Genomic DNA, 19,339 nt, shown 5'->3' on the forward strand with positions numbered 1-19,339 from the left:
TGGACGCCAACATGTCCTCCCTGTGTGACTGGCAGATGGAGTCGGTTGCCTGCTGTAGTCGCTCCATCAGCCTCTCGGGGGGGTCAATGGAAGTGGCCACCCTATCCATGGCCTGAGCCATCATCTCTGATGATGCTGCCTGTTGGGTTGCCATACCGTAAATGGATTGCTCCCATGCGGTATTGCCAAGTGGCGTACGGCCACCACGTCGGCGGGCACCACACCTGTCTGGGGCAAGGCGAACTGCGCCTTGCTGTGCCGGCACTGCCTGAGGCTGCAGGACTTCATTCCCCCTCTGATCTGCTGGCCCAGGAGCAGGATCAGATGTCGCGGAGTGTGACCCTGCATCCGTAACCACCAAAGGCGTACCTGCCAACACTGACATCCCCATTGAGGGTTCTAACCCTGGTGCAGGTGAGTCGGACAGAACAGAATCCCTCCCAGGAGCACTCACCTGCGACGGCACGTAGGTCTCATCATCCGAATCAACACCTGTGTACAGCTCGGGGGAGGTGCAGCCAGAGACACCCCTTGAGAGCACGACCTGCAGCAGTTGTGGGTTCTCACCCACCACCACACCACGTCCCTCACTGGTGGTCGGTCGGCCCTCAGACCCCCCCTGGTTCTGCACCATCTCCACAACCCCAGCAGTACCAGGTGCGTCTTCCCCTGCAAAGACATAAAAGAAAACAAATGGAAACAGGCATTAGCACCATGGCACACAATGAGGGCTGAGAGGCTACAGAAACAGTACTTGATTGACACATGTCCCACATGACTAAAACACTCCCATGCATGCACCGTCACTGCGTGTGATGGGGAGGCAGATGCCACACATTGATGACACCAAGATGGAAGATGAACACATTTGCTGCATGCTGCCTAGCAGTGCCATCACACATTGGCCAGTGATTGGCAGGTCAAATACACATGCCATCACACAGATGGCATGTACCTTAGCCATGAAGTGAAGAGGGAGAGGAGGTCACCAATTGTTCATTCAGTCCAGTTTGTTCATATGATTGATCATTTTCATTGTAATGGTTCTAATGTTTAACATGCAGCTGCCAGTCAAAAATGGTCCTATAGCACAGGGACATGTCCAAACTAATCATGTCCACGAAACTGAGCCAGTCCACTGTACCATAGCCATGTCAGACATGTGACAATAGGACTGAGAAATACCGAGTAAAAGTGGTGGTATGCAAACAATCTGCCTGAATAAGCAGAGGTAAATAAGCAACAGTGTAGTGGCAAGATGACACTCCAAGGGCAACTGGCGTGGTGTTGGGCTGGATGTCTAATGTTGGCCAAAGGGATGCTGCTATACCCAAATGCTGCTGCAAAGAATGTTTTGGAAGAGGCACATGGGTGAGCCGAACCACTCAGGCACACACACCCTCCCCTGGCACCCAAACAGAAGCCCTCCCACACACAACATGCACATGGATGACACACACATGCATGTGCACTCACCGGACAATGCCTCGTAATCTGCCACTACTCCCACGCCTTGGATCTGTTCCTCCGTGACGTAGGTCCCAGCAACCTGCTCATGTGGAGTGAGTTCTATGTCGTGTGCTGGAGACCCACCTCCAGTCACTAGAGTTGCGGCATGACTTGAGGCCATCTTATTCTTTGCCCTGCGCTTCAGGTCATTCCAGCGCTTGTAGCAATCATTAGCTGTGCGCCTCACGATTCCAAGGGCACTTATGATGTCCACAATGGTCTGCCAGTGTGCCTGACGTTGTGCAGGTGTGGTCTTGGATCCTGCAACAATCACCATTTCGCTGTCATGTGCGGACACATACTCTACAAGTGCATTCAGTTCGGCCTCATTGAAGCTGGGCTTCCTTGACGGGCCGGACTGTGTAGCCGTGTCTGGGGCATCAGCCTCTACTGGACGAGCACTCTTCCTCTTCCGCTTGGAAGGTGGTGGGGATCCGGAGTGTCCTGCGCCGCTCTGGACACTAGGGGCAGGAGCGTGGGATTGCACACTCAGCATGGGAGTTGGTGCAGGCATTGGGCCTCATTCCGAGGCTGGAGGTAAGGGTTAACGGTCACCGTTAATGGCAACGGTGACCGTTAACACTTACCACCATATTCCGAGTTCCCTTTTGCGGGTTGGCATTTAACGCCTGCTTTTAGCAGTGCCTGCTTTTAGCGGTGCCGTAATTTACTCCTTCCCCATTCCCATTGAGCCCTATGGGGGCAGGAATGGGGATGGGGAACCGGTATGGTGAATGGGGACTTAGCGGTCCCTCCAACCTTGGAATGGACCGGTAATTACTCCATTCACCATGCCGGATATCCATGGAGTAAATAGCTCCATGGTTGCTTACCATGGTGCTCTTTACTCCATGGATAGCTCCAGCCTCGGAATGAGGCCCATTATCTCAAGTGTGATGGTGTCAGGGGGAATGTCAGCATGATGGACTTGGACCGACACTGTCCTGGCTGGGTGTGTGAGAGGTGGGTTGGATGGAGCCGCAGCTGCCCCTGCAGCCTCCCCAGCCTGCCTACGCGGGGCAGCAGATGACCTAGCTGCCCCTGATCCACGTGGCCTGATGACACCAACGTTCACCGGCGCACGTGGCCTAGACCTGCTGACCTGGAAGTCAGCCATGGAGTCACCCTGGGCCAGGTCTGGTTCCACAGTGGGCTGGTCCAACAAGGGCTGAGCATGGATGGTGTCAGCCACGGTAACCTCAACCAGGGGGGGGGCATGGGTGTCCCTGACTGCTCCTCCACACATGGGGGGCTAGGGGCACCCTGCAAGTCACGGCCACGTCCCCTACCGGATCCACCACGGCCACCACTTGGGGCTCGGCCACCTTTGCCACCCTTACGGCTTGTTCGCCTCCCAGCCATGGCACTGATGTTATTGTGCGTATGGGAGTTGATGTGAACTATTATCCTGGGCAATTGGGGGTCAAAGGGCTTGGGTACCAGATGGTAATCGTACCCTAGTGCTCTAGCAAGGCTGTATGTCACCCCTGGGGAAAGATGACGGGTCACGCAACACACAGACAGCCCAAAAAAGGGAAGTAAGGTGCACGCAACCCCTCCTAGACCACGTGCGTGAAAAAAAAACCTGCACTACGCTGTGGCACCCAGGAACACAAGAATGAACGTATGCGTGTCACACGCAGCATAGAATGACCTCTGAAGGGGTACGCGACACATGGGGCAAGCACAGATGTTAGATAAGTGCGCGACTCACCGTCTGCCAGGAACAAAAGCGTGAAAAATATGCGCATGTGCGCGTTGGCAAAACCCCCGCCAAAAGAAGAATTGTACGCTGTCTGAGGAGACAGGACAACAGTAGTAGGGGAGCTGTTTGAGGAAACAGGCCCAGGGAAAAGAGGAAAAGAGAAAAAACTGTCAGAGGTAACAGGGAGTACGAACTGGAAACGCCGTGAAGTAAATCGCGTGTGAACCGACAAGAAGTACAGATTTCACCCACTCGCTCTCCACGAAAAGCACGTACAAGGAAATGGCGTCCTACACGTACCTTTTATACACACGTCACAGACGCGCATACGCGATGAGGCCATTTCCACCAATTACGTGCTTTGACACTCTGACGTGTATCTCTTCATTTTTACACGCACCATTCTCTACGGCCATGCGCGTGACGTCACAGCTGCGCATGGTGGCCTTTGGGCCAATGAAATGAAACTGCATGTCCGAGTGTCATCGCGTGTAATCGGAGGGAAGTGAGGGTACACGCGATTGGCCTGGGTACGTGTATTTCTGGGGTGCGCAGGAAGTTCCACACGCGATTGGTGGAAATCCACGTGTGCTCTGTCATCACGTGTAATGAGGGAAACACCCGCGCGCCTCACGTCACAGACGCGCTCACGCGCTAAGGGCCTTTGGTCCAATGAAATCGCATATGCGTGCTGACGTGCATACGCGCTAAGGGCCTTACCTCGATTTACACGCAGACGTGCAGGATTTTCACGTGCCAAATCACTCCGTATCAAGCTGGCCACGCATAAGCACACGGAAGACCACGCTCCTGCCCAAAAGGCCGAATTACTGCCCCCCGAGCCCCGAGCAGCCTCCCACGAGCCATCTGCTGCTGCCTGCCTACCTGCCTGCCTGCTGCCACCGTACCCTGCCATTTGGTGCCTGCACATCAGCCATCTGCAGGGGTCCATTTGCTGTGTCCACCCCTGCTGGAACAGAGTACTCCCGACTGGGATACCATCGCTCCACAGCCCAGCCCCAGGACCCAGTTGCCCACCCACTCCTGCCTCTGGGGTTGCCATGTCGGGAACTGCTACATCTGGCACCACTGACAACCCCCGGCCAGAGAGGCAGAGGGGCACCAGATTCAGTGCCACCGAAGTTGGTGTCCTGGTGGAGCAAGTCCTGGGGCAGTATGATGCCCTCTTCGGAAGTAAGCGCGCCAACAAGGAAGGACAGACTCGGATCTGGACGGACATCGTGACTGCCATCAACGCGGAGGGGGTGGCAGTCCGCGACTACCAACATGTCAAGAAGCGCTGGGATGACTGCAGGTCCAGGACCCTCTTGAAGGCCCGGCGCCTCGTGGAGGGGGACCGGGGCCGCATGAGTACCATCCAGATGAGGGTCCTGGAACGCGTAGGCCCAGCGCTCCACGGTCAGATCCTTGAGAGGCAGACCCGTCTGGAGTTGAGCAGTAAGTGGCCAAGCATGGCTGTGTGAGACAGGGCATGTCGCAGTGTGCTGGTTGTCTGATACCTGCCTGTATGTGTGACATAGCCCATGTATGCATGTGTGTGTGCAGGGACGTCATGCATGTGAGACCAGTAATGTGTGAACCACACGGTTGGTGCATGTGTTCGATTGCAACATGGGTTGCCCTATGCGGAATGGCCACATGAAAGCATGCCAGTCTCTGTTCCTGGACATGGGTGAGGGATGGGTGCTGATGCCATGTACATATATGCTGTCCATGTCTGTGTGTCTGACCAGCGTGTCTGTGACTTGTGAATGCCTGGGATGCATGACACATGTCTGTGGCAATGTTCCGGTTCACTGATGCAGCCTAGTCATCCTTGTATCCACTGTGTCTGCGGTGTACGAGGCCAGATGGATGAAACTAGGGTGAAGTGTGTGCATGTGATAGGCATGGCACATGATGCATGTGAGTTCCAGAACAACAGTGTATGTTTGAAGAATAACTTGGACATGTATGCTAATGTCCATAGCATGCGCCATGCCTGTTACTGCATTTGTTTTACCTGCACTGAGCCATGTGTTGTGGAGGGAGATGATGGAAGTGATCTTTGACAGTGCCACTCATCTGCTATTGCTTCCTGTCTAGGGGACCATTGTACAGTACCCTGATGCTTGTGTTCTATGTCTCCCTCTACACAGCACCACGTGAAGAAGAGGGCGGAGACGGCTCTGTGGAGCAAAGCGGCGGGGATGCCCCCACGGCTGCAGCGGAAGGGGTGGGTGAGCCCCCACAGGGGCTTGCAATGGCGGAAGACGGGGTGGAGCCATCCAGGTTGGTAGTTTCCACAGAGGAGGAGGAGGCCGCTACTGAGGCGCACATGGGGCCTGGTGGGGGCATCCCTGCTGGTGCAAGTGTTGCAGTCCAGGGGCAGGGGCAGGAGGCAGCACAGGTCGCCGTGGAGGGGCCTGTGCATGTCACTGTCCCTGACACTGTGACTGCACCACCATGCACCAGCAGGGATGCCCCATCCCAGGCCCGTCCGCAGGTAGGGGGGATGTCCATGTCATCTGACTCCCCTCCACCTGCGTACGAGGGGACCCCTGGCCGTATGGAGAAGGTCCTGATTGGTGTCGCGTTGCGCACAGGTGCAATTCGTGATGAGGTGCGTGCTTCCCAGGAGGAGCATGCACGTCATCACGGAGAGCACCGTGCCGACGTGGCCCAGTTGGGAACGGCCATGGTCGGGGGTTTCCTACATGTGTCGGCCAATCTGGCGACCCTCTCCTCCTCTGTGGAGACTATGCACCAGTCGTTCTCCATGCCGTCTTCCGGCCCAGATGCCACCGGGGCCCCCTGTGGACCTGCCCTGACCAATGCAGCCGGCTCGGTGGGGATCCCATCCCTGCCACAGTCGGGAGTCGGAGGTCCAGCAGGGGTGGACACACCAGCAACTGGACCCCAGCAGATGGAGGATGTGACGGCATCATCGGGCAGGGCACGTGCACGACGGCGTTGGTGGATACCATCAGCCTGGATGCCGTTGTGCTGGCACAGGCAATTGCGTCGGAGGCAGCGGCAGGCTCGACGTGGGAGGCATCATGGCTCGGGGCCATCAACATCAGGGGTGCAGGCATCGGCCGGAGGGCAGGAGAACCCTGGAATGGGAGTGGCTTCCGTGTGGGAGCGGTTGGGCCAGCGGATAGGTGCGGAGCGGCAGCGGGCAGAGGAGGAACGGCTCACAATGGTCAGGGCGGAGAACTCCATGCGGAGGGCGCTGAGGCGGGCTGAGTGCCTCGAGGGTCTTCGCAGGGAGTTGGAGCTGGACTCTGCTTTATCCCTGCGAGACCTCGGGGCTAGGGAACATGCCCGCCTCCAAGCCATTGAACAGGAGTTCGATGATGCCCTGGCCCATGACAACATCCAGTGAGCCGTTGGACTAGCCCGCTGCCCATGTAAATAGTTATGTAGTTAGTGTTAGGTTTCCTTTGTTTTAGCTTTTTCTTTGGACCTTTTGGACAATGGGCCACATTTTTGTATATAGTTATTTTTTATTAGGTAGTGTTGTTAGATAGGTTTCATTTCTTTTGTTGGGATCATGGACCCTGGCTTGTTCATCTGTGCATAGTTATCTGTTGGATTTTCGTTTGTTTTTACCATTTACCCATGGAGCAATGGCTTTCTATTATAATTTCACATTGGATTTTCTTTTCAGGACTGTGACTTTGGACACCATTCCTTTGGATTCTGATTTTTGGTTTAGCTTTTTTTCATGGACATGTTTCTTTTTACTTTTTTTGAATTCACATTTCTGTTAGTTTATTTTTGATTCAATTCTTGTTTTCTTTAATACATATTTTTAGATCAAACTTCAATGTGTAGTATCATCTCATTGGTTTCATGCATATCATGATACGGGTTTGGAGATTCACTGACACCCATTGGGTGTATGTGAGGGACATGTGTTTGTTTCCAGACTTGCAATTGCAGTTCTATCATGTTATTTCCATTTCTGAGTGGGTGGATGCAATACTCGGGTGGGTGTTTTGCATTTGGAGGCTGACCATGGGGACCGGGGATCTAGATTGTGATGACATGTGGGCTGGGGTACATGAGTTGGACATGAGTGGGGGCCTGCTGGCAGGTGCCCCACGGTGCTGGGGGCTGGGGGTGCAGGGGAACATGAGTTGGACATGAGTGGGGGCCTGCTGGCAGGTGCCCCACGGTGCTGGTGGGTGGGGGTGATAGGGGACATGAGTGGGGGCCTGGTGGAGGCTGCCCCTGGTGGCTGGGGGGTGGGGTGGTGGTAGACATGAGTGGGGGCCTGGTGGAATCTGCCCCTGGTGGCTGGGGGGTGGGGGTGGTGGGAGACATGAGTGGGGTCCTGGTGGAGGCTGCCTCTGCACTGCTGGGGGGTGTGGGTGGTGGTAGACATGAGTGGGGGCCTGGTGGAGGCTGCCCCTGCACTGCTGGGGGGTGGGGGTGGTGGGAGACATGAGTGGGGGCCTGGTGGAGGCTGCCCCTGGTGGCTGGGGGGTGGGGGTGGTGGTAGACATGGGTGGGGGCCTGGTGGAGGCTGCCCCTGCACTGCTGGGGGGTGGGGGTAATAGGGGACATGAGTGGGGGCCTGGTGGAGGCTGCCCCTGGTGGCTGGGGGGTGGGGGTGGTGGTAGACATGGGTGGGGGCCTGGTGGAGGCTGCCCCTGCACTGCTGGGGGGTGGGGGTAATAGGGAACATGAGTGGGGGCCTGGTGGAGGCTGCCCCTGCACTGCTGGGGGGTGGGGGTAATAGGGGACATGATTGGGGGCCTGGTGGAGGCTGCCCCTGCACTGCTGGGGGGTGGGGGTGCAGGGGGACATGAGTGGGGGCCTGGTGGAGGCTGCCCCTGGTGGCTGGGGGGTGGGGGTGGTGGTAGACATGGGTGGGGGCCTGGTGGAGGCTGCCCCTGCACTGCTGGGGGGTGGGGGTAATAGGGGACATGAGTGGGGGCCTGGTGGAGGCTGCCCCTGCACTGCTGGGGGGTGGGGGTGGTGGGAGACATGAGTGGGGGCCTGGTGGAGGCTGCCCCTGGTGGCTGGGGGGTGGGGGTGGTGGTAGACATGGGTGGGGCCCTGGTGGAGGCTGCCCCTGCACTGCTGGGGGGTGGGAGTAATAGGGGACATGTGTGGGGGCCTGGTGGAGGCTGCCCCTGCACTGCTGGGGGGTGGGGGTAATAGGGGACATGAGTGGGGGCCTGGTGGAGGCTGCCCCTGCACTGCTGGGGGGTGGGGGTGCAGGGGGACATGAGTGGGGGCCTGGTGGAGGCTGCCCCTGGTGGCTGGGGGGTGGGGGTGGTGGTAGACATGGGTGGGGGCCTGGTGGAGGCTGCCCCTGCACTGCTGGGGGGTGGGGGTAATAGGGGACATGAGCGGGGGCCTGGTGGAGGCTGCCCCTGCACTGCTGGGGGGTGGGGGTCGTGGTAGACATGGGTGGGGGCCTGGTGGAGGCTGCCCCTGCACTGCTGGGGGGTGGGGGTGGTGGTAGACATGGGTGGGGGCATGGTGGAGGCTGCCCCTGCACTGCTGGGGGGTGGGGTGGTGGGAGACATGAGTGGTGGCCTGGTGGAGGCTGCCCCTGCACTGCTGGGGGGTGGGGGTGGTGGGAGACATGAGTGGGGGCCTGGTGGAGGCTGCCCCTGGTGGCTGGGGGGTGGGGGTGGTGGGAGACATGAGTGGGGTCCTGGTGGAGGCTGACCCTGGTGCCTGGGGGGTGGGGGTGCAGGGGGACATGAGTGGGTGCCTGTTGGAGGCTGCCCCTGCACTGCTGGGGGGTGGGGGTGGTGGGAGACATGAGTGGTGTCCTGGTGGAGGCTGCCCCTGCACTGCTGGGGGGTGGGGGTGGTGGTAGACATGAGTGGGGGCCTGGTGGAGGCTGCCCCTGCACTGCTGGGGGGTGGGGGTGGTGGGAGACATGAGTGGGGGCATGCTGGCAGGTGCCCCACAGTGCTGGTGGGTGGGGGTGATAGGGGACATGAGTTGGGGCCTGTTGGAGGCTGCCCCTGCACTGCTGGTGGGTGGGGGTGGTGGGAGACATGAGTGGGGGCCTGGTGGAATCTGCCATTGGTGGCTGGTGGTGGGAGACATGCATTGTTGATCAGTAGTGCAAGGTGACATTTGGGTTGGCTGGGGGCATGCCCATGGTGGATGGGCTGCGTGCGGGACATGAGCAGGGGTGCAGGGTAGTCCCCCGTGGTGTGGGCTGCCTGCAGGGGCCGTGGAGGTTGTAGAGCGAACATTTGGGAGGACCCACACGGCCAATTCACATGTAGTACTCCCCAGAACCCCTGAAATACACGTACCCTGCTGAAATCGCGTATGTGGAACTTCCCGCGCACCCCTGAAATACACGTACCCTGCTCGCATGGGGCCAATCGCGTGTGGAACTTCCCTCGCTCCCCTGAAATACACATACCCTGCTGTAATCGCGTGTGGAACTTCCCGCGCACCCCTGGAATACACGTACCCTGCTCGCACGGGGCCAATCGCATGTGGAACTTCCCTCGCTCCCCTGAAATACACGTACCCTGCTGTAATCACGTGTGGAACTTCCCGCGCAAACCTGTTATACACGTTCCCCGCTTGGCGTTTGCTGTTTGCCAGCCCTGTGTACTGGTCCAGGGTTAGCGCAGCCCTTTGCGATTATTTGGGGATTTTGAAGGCTTTTCCTTGCGCGAGGGCGTTCTTGGGGGCGTAAATGGCGCTGCTGCAGGGTCGCTGCGCCACGCTGCACCACGGCTGGTTTTGGATGCGAAAATCCATGAATACGCTGTGCTCGGAAATCGATTTTAGCGCACGCGGCTGGCGCAGACATTCGCACGGTCATACTGTGCGCCAGTCGCGTGCGCCACTTTTGTGCGATTTTCTATGAATTACCCTGTATATATTTCAAATAGGAAAATCAATGTAGATTTAATCAATGAATTACAGTCTATGTAAGTACATAGTATTCAGAAACATAGGTCTTCAGACAAAAAATGACTTAGGTACAAATTCAAAGTAGATTAGTTTTCCAACGATTATTTATTTTTCATAAGCATATGCCCAACGCGTTTCGAGATAATGTTCTCTTTATCAGGGGCTGTGATAGTTCATACAATGATCAAAGAAGTTCTAAAGAAATATAAAACAATAGTGTCAAAATTCGTGATAGTCCAGCTAATTGTGTCAAAGACAAATATTCGCTTAAACAAACTGCATGGGAGATGTTGTTAAAACAATAGCTCAATATTGTCACACAGCGCTGGTCCAGATCGGCTCCTTTGACTGAGATCATCTCTGAGAGACAGCAGTAAGTATTCCTTACTTTTTCCCCCCTGCTCTTTGAGGTCCCTTTAGGGTGACAGCACCCTTATACTTACCTTACATCCTTAGTGGGTGTTCTGACTCGTACGAGTGTTTGTTTACTACATCAATACGTGCCACCTTTTTCGGGTACCGCCTAGGATTTCGAATACACACTGCAGTCCCTTTTGAAGTCCTGTATCCACCGTCTCTTTTGAGAGGACAGGAGCTTTACCAATCACTTGGACATTTCCCAGTAAGGTATTCCATCTTTCACTATAGCCATATTTTGAGATTTTACCTAGGGCAGACACGACTGCTCACTCAGCATATTTCCTTTGTTCTTTTAAAATAGGGGATTCAGACTAACATTCCCTGTTGGGATGTTACATCTCTTGAACACTACACTTTTAGCCTCCCTATGTGGAACACACGGTAGGCTTGATTTTAGTCTTTTTGGAATAGATTTTTTAGGTTTCGATCTAGATTATGATTTACATAATGATGTTCCCCTTTAAACCATGCAATGTGGCACTAATGAGACAGTGATCTCTATAAAAAATATTATGGATCTGATATGATTGGGCAAATACAGAAAGTTGTATTTCAGGCTTCTAACAATATTGAGCTATTGTTTTAACAACATCTCCCATGCAGTTTGTTTAAGTGAATATTTGTCTTTGACACAATTAGCTGGACTATCACGAATTTTGACACTATTGTTTTATATTTCTTTAGAACTTCTTTGATCATTGTATGAACTATCACAGCCCCTGATGAAGAGAACATTATCTCGAAACGCGTTCGGCATATGCTTATGAAAAATAAATCATCGTTGGAAAACTAATCTACTTTGAATTCATTTTTTGTCTCAAGACCTATGTTTCTGAATACTATGTACTTACATAGACTGTAATTCATTGATTAAATCTACATTGATTTTCCAATTGGAAATATATATTCTTTTAGCTTGTTTAAGCCATTATTAGAGTGCAGGGGACAGGAGTTCTCTAAGTGGGTACTTTTTCTTTACTTTTTCTTGTCTTTCTGTATATGTACAACCCATATGCCAGGGTTGTTTTCTTTCTCCCCTGCACCTTGAACCAATCAAAGTACAACTCTCTCTTTTTCAAATAGAGAGCTACACATAGCTAATTTTCATCTCAAATATTGAGTGCCAGGTGTTTACCTTCCAATTTGATCATTACAGGCTATCCCAGACTTCCAGGCAGAACTGCTCCCAGGACAAAGAAAGAGGGGAAGCCCCATGTTTTGCCTTGGAAGTGTGACTTTCTTAACAGTCATTCCCATCACCCACTGGAGTACTTCAAAGGGGGAGTCATGGCAACCCTTGTGCAAGCTGTCCCAGGGAAGACATTTTGGCTGGCGGGTTGGAAAGCCCGTCCACATTTGGCGACAAATCCAGCCCATTTGATTTAAAGACCTTTTCAAATTAAGACATTTTTCTCCGAAATATGAATAAGCAGTAATGTGATATTATGACAATTTTTATGGGATTTTTAGACACACAGAATGAAACTAGGTGCATCATGTTAGCCCATGGTGAACTGGAATGACAGAAAAAATGTATTTCGGTGTGAATCATAAATGGCACAGACATGAAACATGAGGAAAATATGCACAATGCTAGTGTGCATATATGTAGCCATTTGTAGAATTTTAGGTGGTTTGTTTCTCCCAAGAACAGCGGAATTGTGCCCAGGTGCGAAGCAGCATCGCACAGAGGTGGTGTTTGAACCAGCATATTCCTTGTGAAATATGGAATCTGCTCATCTGATTTTTATGATGGTAACTATTGTAAACATGAAGTTTTTGTGCCATAACACATTTTGGTAAAAAGTAACTGTGGTGAAACAAAGCAAGTCATAAAAAGTCATAAAACGCACACACTTAAACTAATGTCACTTCCCTGGAACCAATCCACCCACAGGGAGGAGGGGACAACCATAGCCTGACCTATACCATTCAAGGGGTATGTCCAGATTACTTCCGCCCCTATTGTAAAAGTGTCTGATGTCATCTTGCCTATATAAGCAGGAGGCAGGGAAACATAAAGGACTAACCTGACTGAACCGACTCAATTTGCTGACTGACTGCCTGATTTCCTGACCTGCTGACTCAGACACAAATCCAGATCCAGAGACAAACCCCTGAACCAGATGCAGGCGGAACCACCTGATCCAGATCCAGGCAGAACCATCCAGATCGAGGCAGACCCACTAATCCAGTGAGAAAAGATGAGAGGCCGCTGATCCCCTTTAGGAGAATCCAGGGACTGAACCCCTTTTGCCCAGCTGTTCCCATAAAGGAGAGCCCATCCACTGCCCAGTGTCCAGATCCTTGCCCCGCTGTCCAGAGATCCGGCTGGCTGTCCAAATTACTCACCTCAAGTGCTTTTTGTAAGAAAAAGAGTATGCTAGGCTGCATCAAAACCTGAGGGACCTCGAACAAGTAGCGAGGGACAGGGCAACCGCTGATTACAGTGTGATGCTCTCTGTACCGAGGGCCTCAATCCTATTTACCACCTTGTATGTGCAAGGCACTGCTGACTTCATGTCCACTGGTTTACAAGAACTGCTTGTGAACCAGTACTCTTCACAAGAACTCTTTCGCACAGGAGAGTAGTCTTCTGACTCCTCCCTGCTTCCAGGGTTGGTGGACAATCCCCCACACCGCCGTGATTGGGTGGAGGTTTTCAGAATACACTTTTGGGGCCTTAATTCCTGCTCTTTTCTTTCTGCAAAGCGAACCAAATGGTCCCTTCGTAGATCATGCTTCTGTAAGTAGAGCTCCCTGATTTTCTCGTCATAGGAATCTTCGTGGTCAGATATATGGGCATAATGTTTTTGAATCTGTACAGGGAGGCCTGTCCATCAAACTCTGATGGGCGGTGGCCTACCTGCTCAATCATGCTGGACCTACCAGAGTCTGGCTGCCTCATGGTTCCCGGGTCCTGTCCAGGGGAGTGACCCAGAGAGCCCAAAGTACAACAGGGGAGAAGAAACTAAACCCCACCATTCTGAGATAGACTCCCAAGCTCAAAGAATTAGGCAGCACCTAGAGGATAGCGACCTCAAATAGCAGCAGCTCTGAGTTTGAGGGCGAATGGACTGTGAAGCGGCAAAAGAAGGCTAATAAACAAAAGAGAGCTCTGGTGAAAGACCCCATTAAACAGATTAAAGCTATTAGGAGTTCCATGACTTTGTACCACAAGAATGCCAAATATTCTGTCTGGGAGCATCTGGAGTTATATGAACAGATGACAACTTATTTTGACATTAAAAACAATCAGAATTGTATAGAATTTGCCAAATGGATGTTCTCTCCAGAGTACTCCAGCTTCTTTTCTGGGCTGGAAGCCCAGAAGCATTCAAGGTGGCCCAGCTACAAGGCAGCCATCTTGAAGCACTTTTTCACACACAGAAACCCCCAGTAGGCCCGCAAGGTGGCCTACAATTTACAGTGTGGAGAAGATCAGGGCCCAAGAGAATTTGGTACACATTCAAGGTAGATTAGTTTTCCAACGATGATTTATTTTTCATAAGCACATGCCCAACGCGTTTCGAGATAATGTTCTCTTCATCAGGGGCTGTGATAGTTCATACAATGATCAAAGAAGTTCTAAAGAAATATAAAACAATAGTGTCAAAATTCTTGATAGTCCAGCTAATTGTGTCAAAGACAAATATTCACTTAAACAAACTGCATGGGAGATGTTGTTAAAACAATAGCTCAATATTGTCACACAGTGCTGGTCCAGATCGACTCCTTTGACTGAGATCATCTTTGAGAGACAGCAGTAAGTATTCCTTACTTTTTCCTCCCTGCTCTTTGAGGTCACTTTAGGGTGACAGCACCCTTATACTTACCTTACATCTGCTGCTGCCAAGATGGCAGAGGTGAAGGTTGCCCCCATTTTGGACCTAGAAATGGGGGTGCCTAAAAATCTAAAAATACACCTTCCCAAAAACAACCAAATCAAAGGCAAAGAAGACCCTCTGATCAATCACAAGCAGGTGGTAGTCAGGTAGGGTACCCACAAATGTGCCCCCTAACTCTGACAATTACATCAGCCCCAGGTACAAGGGCAATAGACATATCTTGGGGTACATATGGACTCTCCCGGCCCAGGGGGGTGGATCGAACCAGGTGAGTACTGCTCCGGAAAACTTCCCTCCTAAACTCCCTCAGGAGGGCAGTAACCTTCCAAATTCTGGGTTAAGTTTTTTCCCTAGGTACCCTCAAAACCCCAACATCCAGGACAACCCTCCTTACTCTCCCCATTTTCAGGAGTCCAGACCACCAAATCCGGACGAGGGAAGGCCTTCCCTTGGAGGGCTACCAGGGAAACCCACCGTACCCAGGTTACTCCGGGAGAAGGGATAGTTAGCCTTCCCGAGAGCAACCCAGAGTTGATTCAAGACCCCCATACCAGCCGGAGTGGGTGTCCCAACTGGAGCGCCAGGTCCAGAACCTTACTCAGGATCTGAGTTGCATGTTGAGGGCTCAGCAGAACCCTCAGATGAACATGGCGGCTCAGAATACCTCAAATCAAGGGTCTGGCACCCCAGAACAATGATAGGGAGAGAACCCCAATAACCCACTGGTTCCAGAGGAGGAGGTACAGGAGGAAGGGGGGTGCAAAGGCCTAGAGGAAGCTTACTTCCTCACTGTGAAAGCCCCTAGACACCCCGTAACCGGAACTAAAATCTCCTGCCCCCGGAAATCTGCAACCCAGGGAACAGAGGGTGGGTAGGAGAAACAAAGAGATCAAAAAGGCCCATTTTGTGGAGGAAGTCAGTGTCCTCCAGTTTCAAGGGGAAGAATCCTTGGAGGATTCTGGGAAGAAAGTCTTCTCCTTCCAAAGAAAAATGGGTCCCAAGAAACCAGAACCCAGACTGGGTGGGTGTGGGGATTGATTCAGAATCACCCATCCCGGAACTCCAGAATTGTCATCCAGCGATCATAATCCTCACGGAGGGATCCTCCCCACAAACTAGTGACTGCCACCAGGTAAAGGGGGACTGCACAGAGCTAAGGGATAAAGGGGATTCCGAAATTGCACATATTTCCAAATGCCGAATTTTCTTTACAGATTCCCAGACTCCGACACAGACTGTGTCTGAGTCCAAAATTAAAGAAATTGACCGCCCAGCTTTACCAAAATGCAATTTCCTTTGCCCATTGGAGGAGAAAGAAGGTAGATTCAACGCCCCCGTCCGAGTGCAAGGGCAATGTGCATTTTTAGCACTGGTGGACACTGGATCCCAAGACACTCTTCTGTCCAAAAGGGCCTTTGAGCAGCTCAATTCAGGAAGGTGGGAGAGACACCAGATCCCTCTCACCCCTTTTCCTGGATGGGACTGTGGATCTAGAAATTAAAATTGGGCGACATAAGGTGAAACACCCGGTCATAGTCGTGACTCCAGAGGGAACCCCCTATCTTTTAGGGAATGACATCCTTCGGAGGTTGTCTTCCCTAGACTGTGTGAACAAGGTCCTCTGGACTCAGGCTAACTGGCCAATAAAATTAAAACAAAGCATCAACTATGTCAGTTTAAATTGCACCTGCCACATGGTTGAACAAAAATCTGACCAAATTGAGTTCCATTTCCAAAACAATCAAATACCTGACATTACAGCACAGTAGGAAAACAGACTGGTGATGGGGACTCCTCTCCATTCCTGAAAATCAACCTTCCTTCCAGTTTTAAGTGGCATTCCACACTGGATGGAAATACCTTGAAATTTTAAACCGATCCCCAATCTGAAAATCCAAGTCCTGTAGTCAAAAGTGATGAAAAACCAGCCCAAAGGTTGGCTGATGTTCAGAAAATGAGAGAACAGCTGTTCCTCCCTATTCAGTTAAATAAGGGGAGGGAGCCTGTTCTCGCCAGAGTGTGCCTGAATAATGGAAAAAGCTTCATCAGCGAAGCGTTGTTCAGGAAACTCCAACAAGATCCAACCATTCTCTCATTTAAATTGATTGATAAGTGGGAAATGGGCCTGGAAACTCCCAATTCCAAATATCTCCTGCCTAGCTCGTGTATGCTAAAAATGTCCATAGGTGATAAAAGCATAGACCATAAATGCTGGGTCGCACGAGATGTCCCTGCTGCATTCTATTTAGGCAGTGACATTCTCAATTGTTTGCAATTAATTTTGGACCTTATAAATTACAAGGCTTGGTCCCAACTGTGGGGAGACCCTATTGGATTTGATGATTCTGAACAGGCATTTCGGTCAGCTCAATCGCTGCCGCATGCGGTTGAAGTTCAAATTGGAGAGGAGGTCACCATCCCAGGACGGACTCCACAATTCCCACTTGACTTAAAAATTAAGAGAGTACATAAACTTCACAATCCAGACGCTTATGTACACCTTAATGCCCATTTTCAATAGCAGGGGTTGGGATTAAACCCAACACCATTAGTTAACGTAGAACACAACACCATTCCAATGTTGGTGGATAACAGCGACCCTAGGAGTATCACTCTGTGAGCAGGCACCATTATTGGAATGGCGGTTGATGACCAACATTTTTCCATGGACTTAGGAAATTAACTTATAGGACCAATTCCCAATGACTGCTATGACTGGGATGATGACATACCGCCAGAAAGGATCTTTACCCCTTACAGTGGGTAGAGGTGACCTGTGACATCAGGAATGATGAGTTGATAGTCCAGATCCCCAATGACTGCCTCTCCCACCTGAAACCCTCTGTCCAAGTCAACACCCTCACCAGAGAGGAACAAAAGCAAAAGTTGAAACAGGTGTTTTTAGATTTTCAAGATATCTTTGCTGTGGACTCGTACGACTGCAATCGCACCGAGATACATACTACCTCCATTCCTCCGGAACCTGGAATGACTCCTGTATTTGTGAAGCAATATCGCTTGCCTCTCGCATCTATGGAGTCACTTACAGAAATTATAAAAAACCTAGAGCCCCGTGGGATAATTTGTCCAGTCCAGAGTACCTTTAATAATCCGGTACTGGGGATTTTAAAACCAAATAGCCAAAGGAGACTTTGCGCAGACCTTAGGGAGCTGAACAAAGGGTCCACATGTCCCGATGGCCTCTTCCCTACATTGACCAGGGGCTGGCCCAGATCCAGGGGTGAAAGATGTACACCGCCATTGGCTGGACCAGTACAAGCTGGCCTTTACCTTCGGGGGGCAGCAGTACACATGGACTCAGGCTCCCTTCTGATACATAAACTCCAGCAATGAATTCAACATCTTTCTACACAAGGCCATGCCCGACTTGGGTGAAAGGGGTAAGATGGCCTATGTGGATGATGTTCTGATTAAAAGCTCAACTGTGGAGGAACACGTAGCGGGAATCCGCTATGTTCTGACCCAGTTGAGGGTTGCCGGGGCAAAACTATCCTATCAGAAGGCACAGTGGTGTAGGACCTGTGTCAACTTCTTGGGACATGAAATCACTGCTGAGGGTCTCTGTCCCCAGGCGAAGAAAGTGGAAGCACTATTAAAACTGAAAGACCCCACAACTCTGCGTGAACTAAGGACTGACCAACTTCAGTAGGAAGTTCATTGAGGATTACGCAGAGGTCACAAGACCCCTGGTCCATCTGTTAAAGGGGGGGGGTCAAGTGGGAGTGGGGTCCAGAACAAGCATAGGCAGTAAAACAACTCAAAAGAAGTCTCGCACAAGCGCCTTGTCTAGCTTACCCTGTCAAAAAGAAGGAGTTCTTCTTGGAGACGGGGTTCTCGAATATATGTGTAACAGCAGTATTATATCAAAAGCATGACAAGGTCAATAATACATCTCCTGTGGAGGAAAAATTCAACGATTGTGAGAAGGCACTCCTGGCAATGGTGTGGGCATTTAAAAACTTACTGCCCGTTTATCCAGGGGGAGCTCATCATAGTGGAGACTCCACACCAGTCTTTGCAATACCTCCAAAGTGACAGAGGAGGTCATTACAACCCCGGCGTTAAGGGTTAACGACGGCGTTAACCCTTAACGCCGGATTCCCACTTTAACGCCTGCTTTTGGCAGGCGTTAAAGTCCATGGCGCTAACCCGCCATGGTGCTAATTACGCCGCCGTAATTTACGGCGGCGTAATTAGCGCTTTCCCCACTCCCATTATGCCCTATGGGGCAAAAATAGGAATGGGGAAGGGAAAATGGCAAATGGGGATTTACCGCCCCACTCACCTTGGAATGGGGCGGTAAATCCGCCATCCACCATGGTGTAAACATAGTTTACACCATGGTGGTAAAGTTGGTGCACTTAGCACCACGGTTGTAATGACCTCCAGAATCCGGGCCGGAAATGAAAGTAATTCATGAATTACTTTCTGGATTCTGACCATGCAAGGCTTTCCTGTGGAGGTCAGATATGGCCAAAAGAAGAAGAGTCCCCATGCGCAAGGATTGGCTGCCAGAGAAAACTGTCTCGAGGATGAAAGTCTCAAAATGCAAGACAACACAGAGGTGTACCTGAATTCCCTGCACAAGATCTATAAAGAAGACATGTGCAAGGGGATGCCCACTGTTTATGTGGACGGGTGCTCCAACCATGTTGACAACAACGGGGAAAAGGAACTGAAAGCCAGTGTTGGGAATGCCTCTGCTGGGTACAAAATCGGTCCCCGCAGTAGTCAGGTGGTGGAGGTGATGGCAGTTCACCAGGCCAGCCTCACTGCCGTGCAACACCGACTCCACAAACTGGTCATAATCACTGATTCAGATAATGCCCAGAACCGGTTTGTGGAGCACCTGTAACGCTCACCTGGTATCCACAGGTACGTCACTCAGCCTGTTCTGACCTCTTACGACCTCAAACCCTTCCCT

The 19,339-nt window shown here is 51.8% G+C and overlaps 1 protein-coding gene across 1 annotated transcript in view; it reads right to left on the bottom strand.

Moving 5' to 3' along the window:
• LOC138567705 (nuclear pore complex protein DDB_G0274915-like) overlaps positions 1-14,429 on the bottom strand; it is an 88,497-nt gene extending 74,068 nt beyond the window's left edge. Inside the window, exon 1 of the mRNA XM_069646174.1 lies at positions 14,383-14,429. Coding sequence (XP_069502275.1) covers positions 14,383-14,429 — 47 coding nt within the window. The remainder of the gene's footprint in view (positions 1-14,382) is intronic.
• Positions 14,430-19,339: the final 4,910 nt, after the last annotated feature.

This window comes from Ambystoma mexicanum, chromosome 2p, assembly GCF_040938575.1.
Source record: "Ambystoma mexicanum isolate Mex_15411 chromosome 2p, UKY_AmexF1_1, whole genome shotgun sequence".
NCBI classification, from domain to species: domain Eukaryota; kingdom Metazoa; phylum Chordata; class Amphibia; order Caudata; family Ambystomatidae; genus Ambystoma; species Ambystoma mexicanum.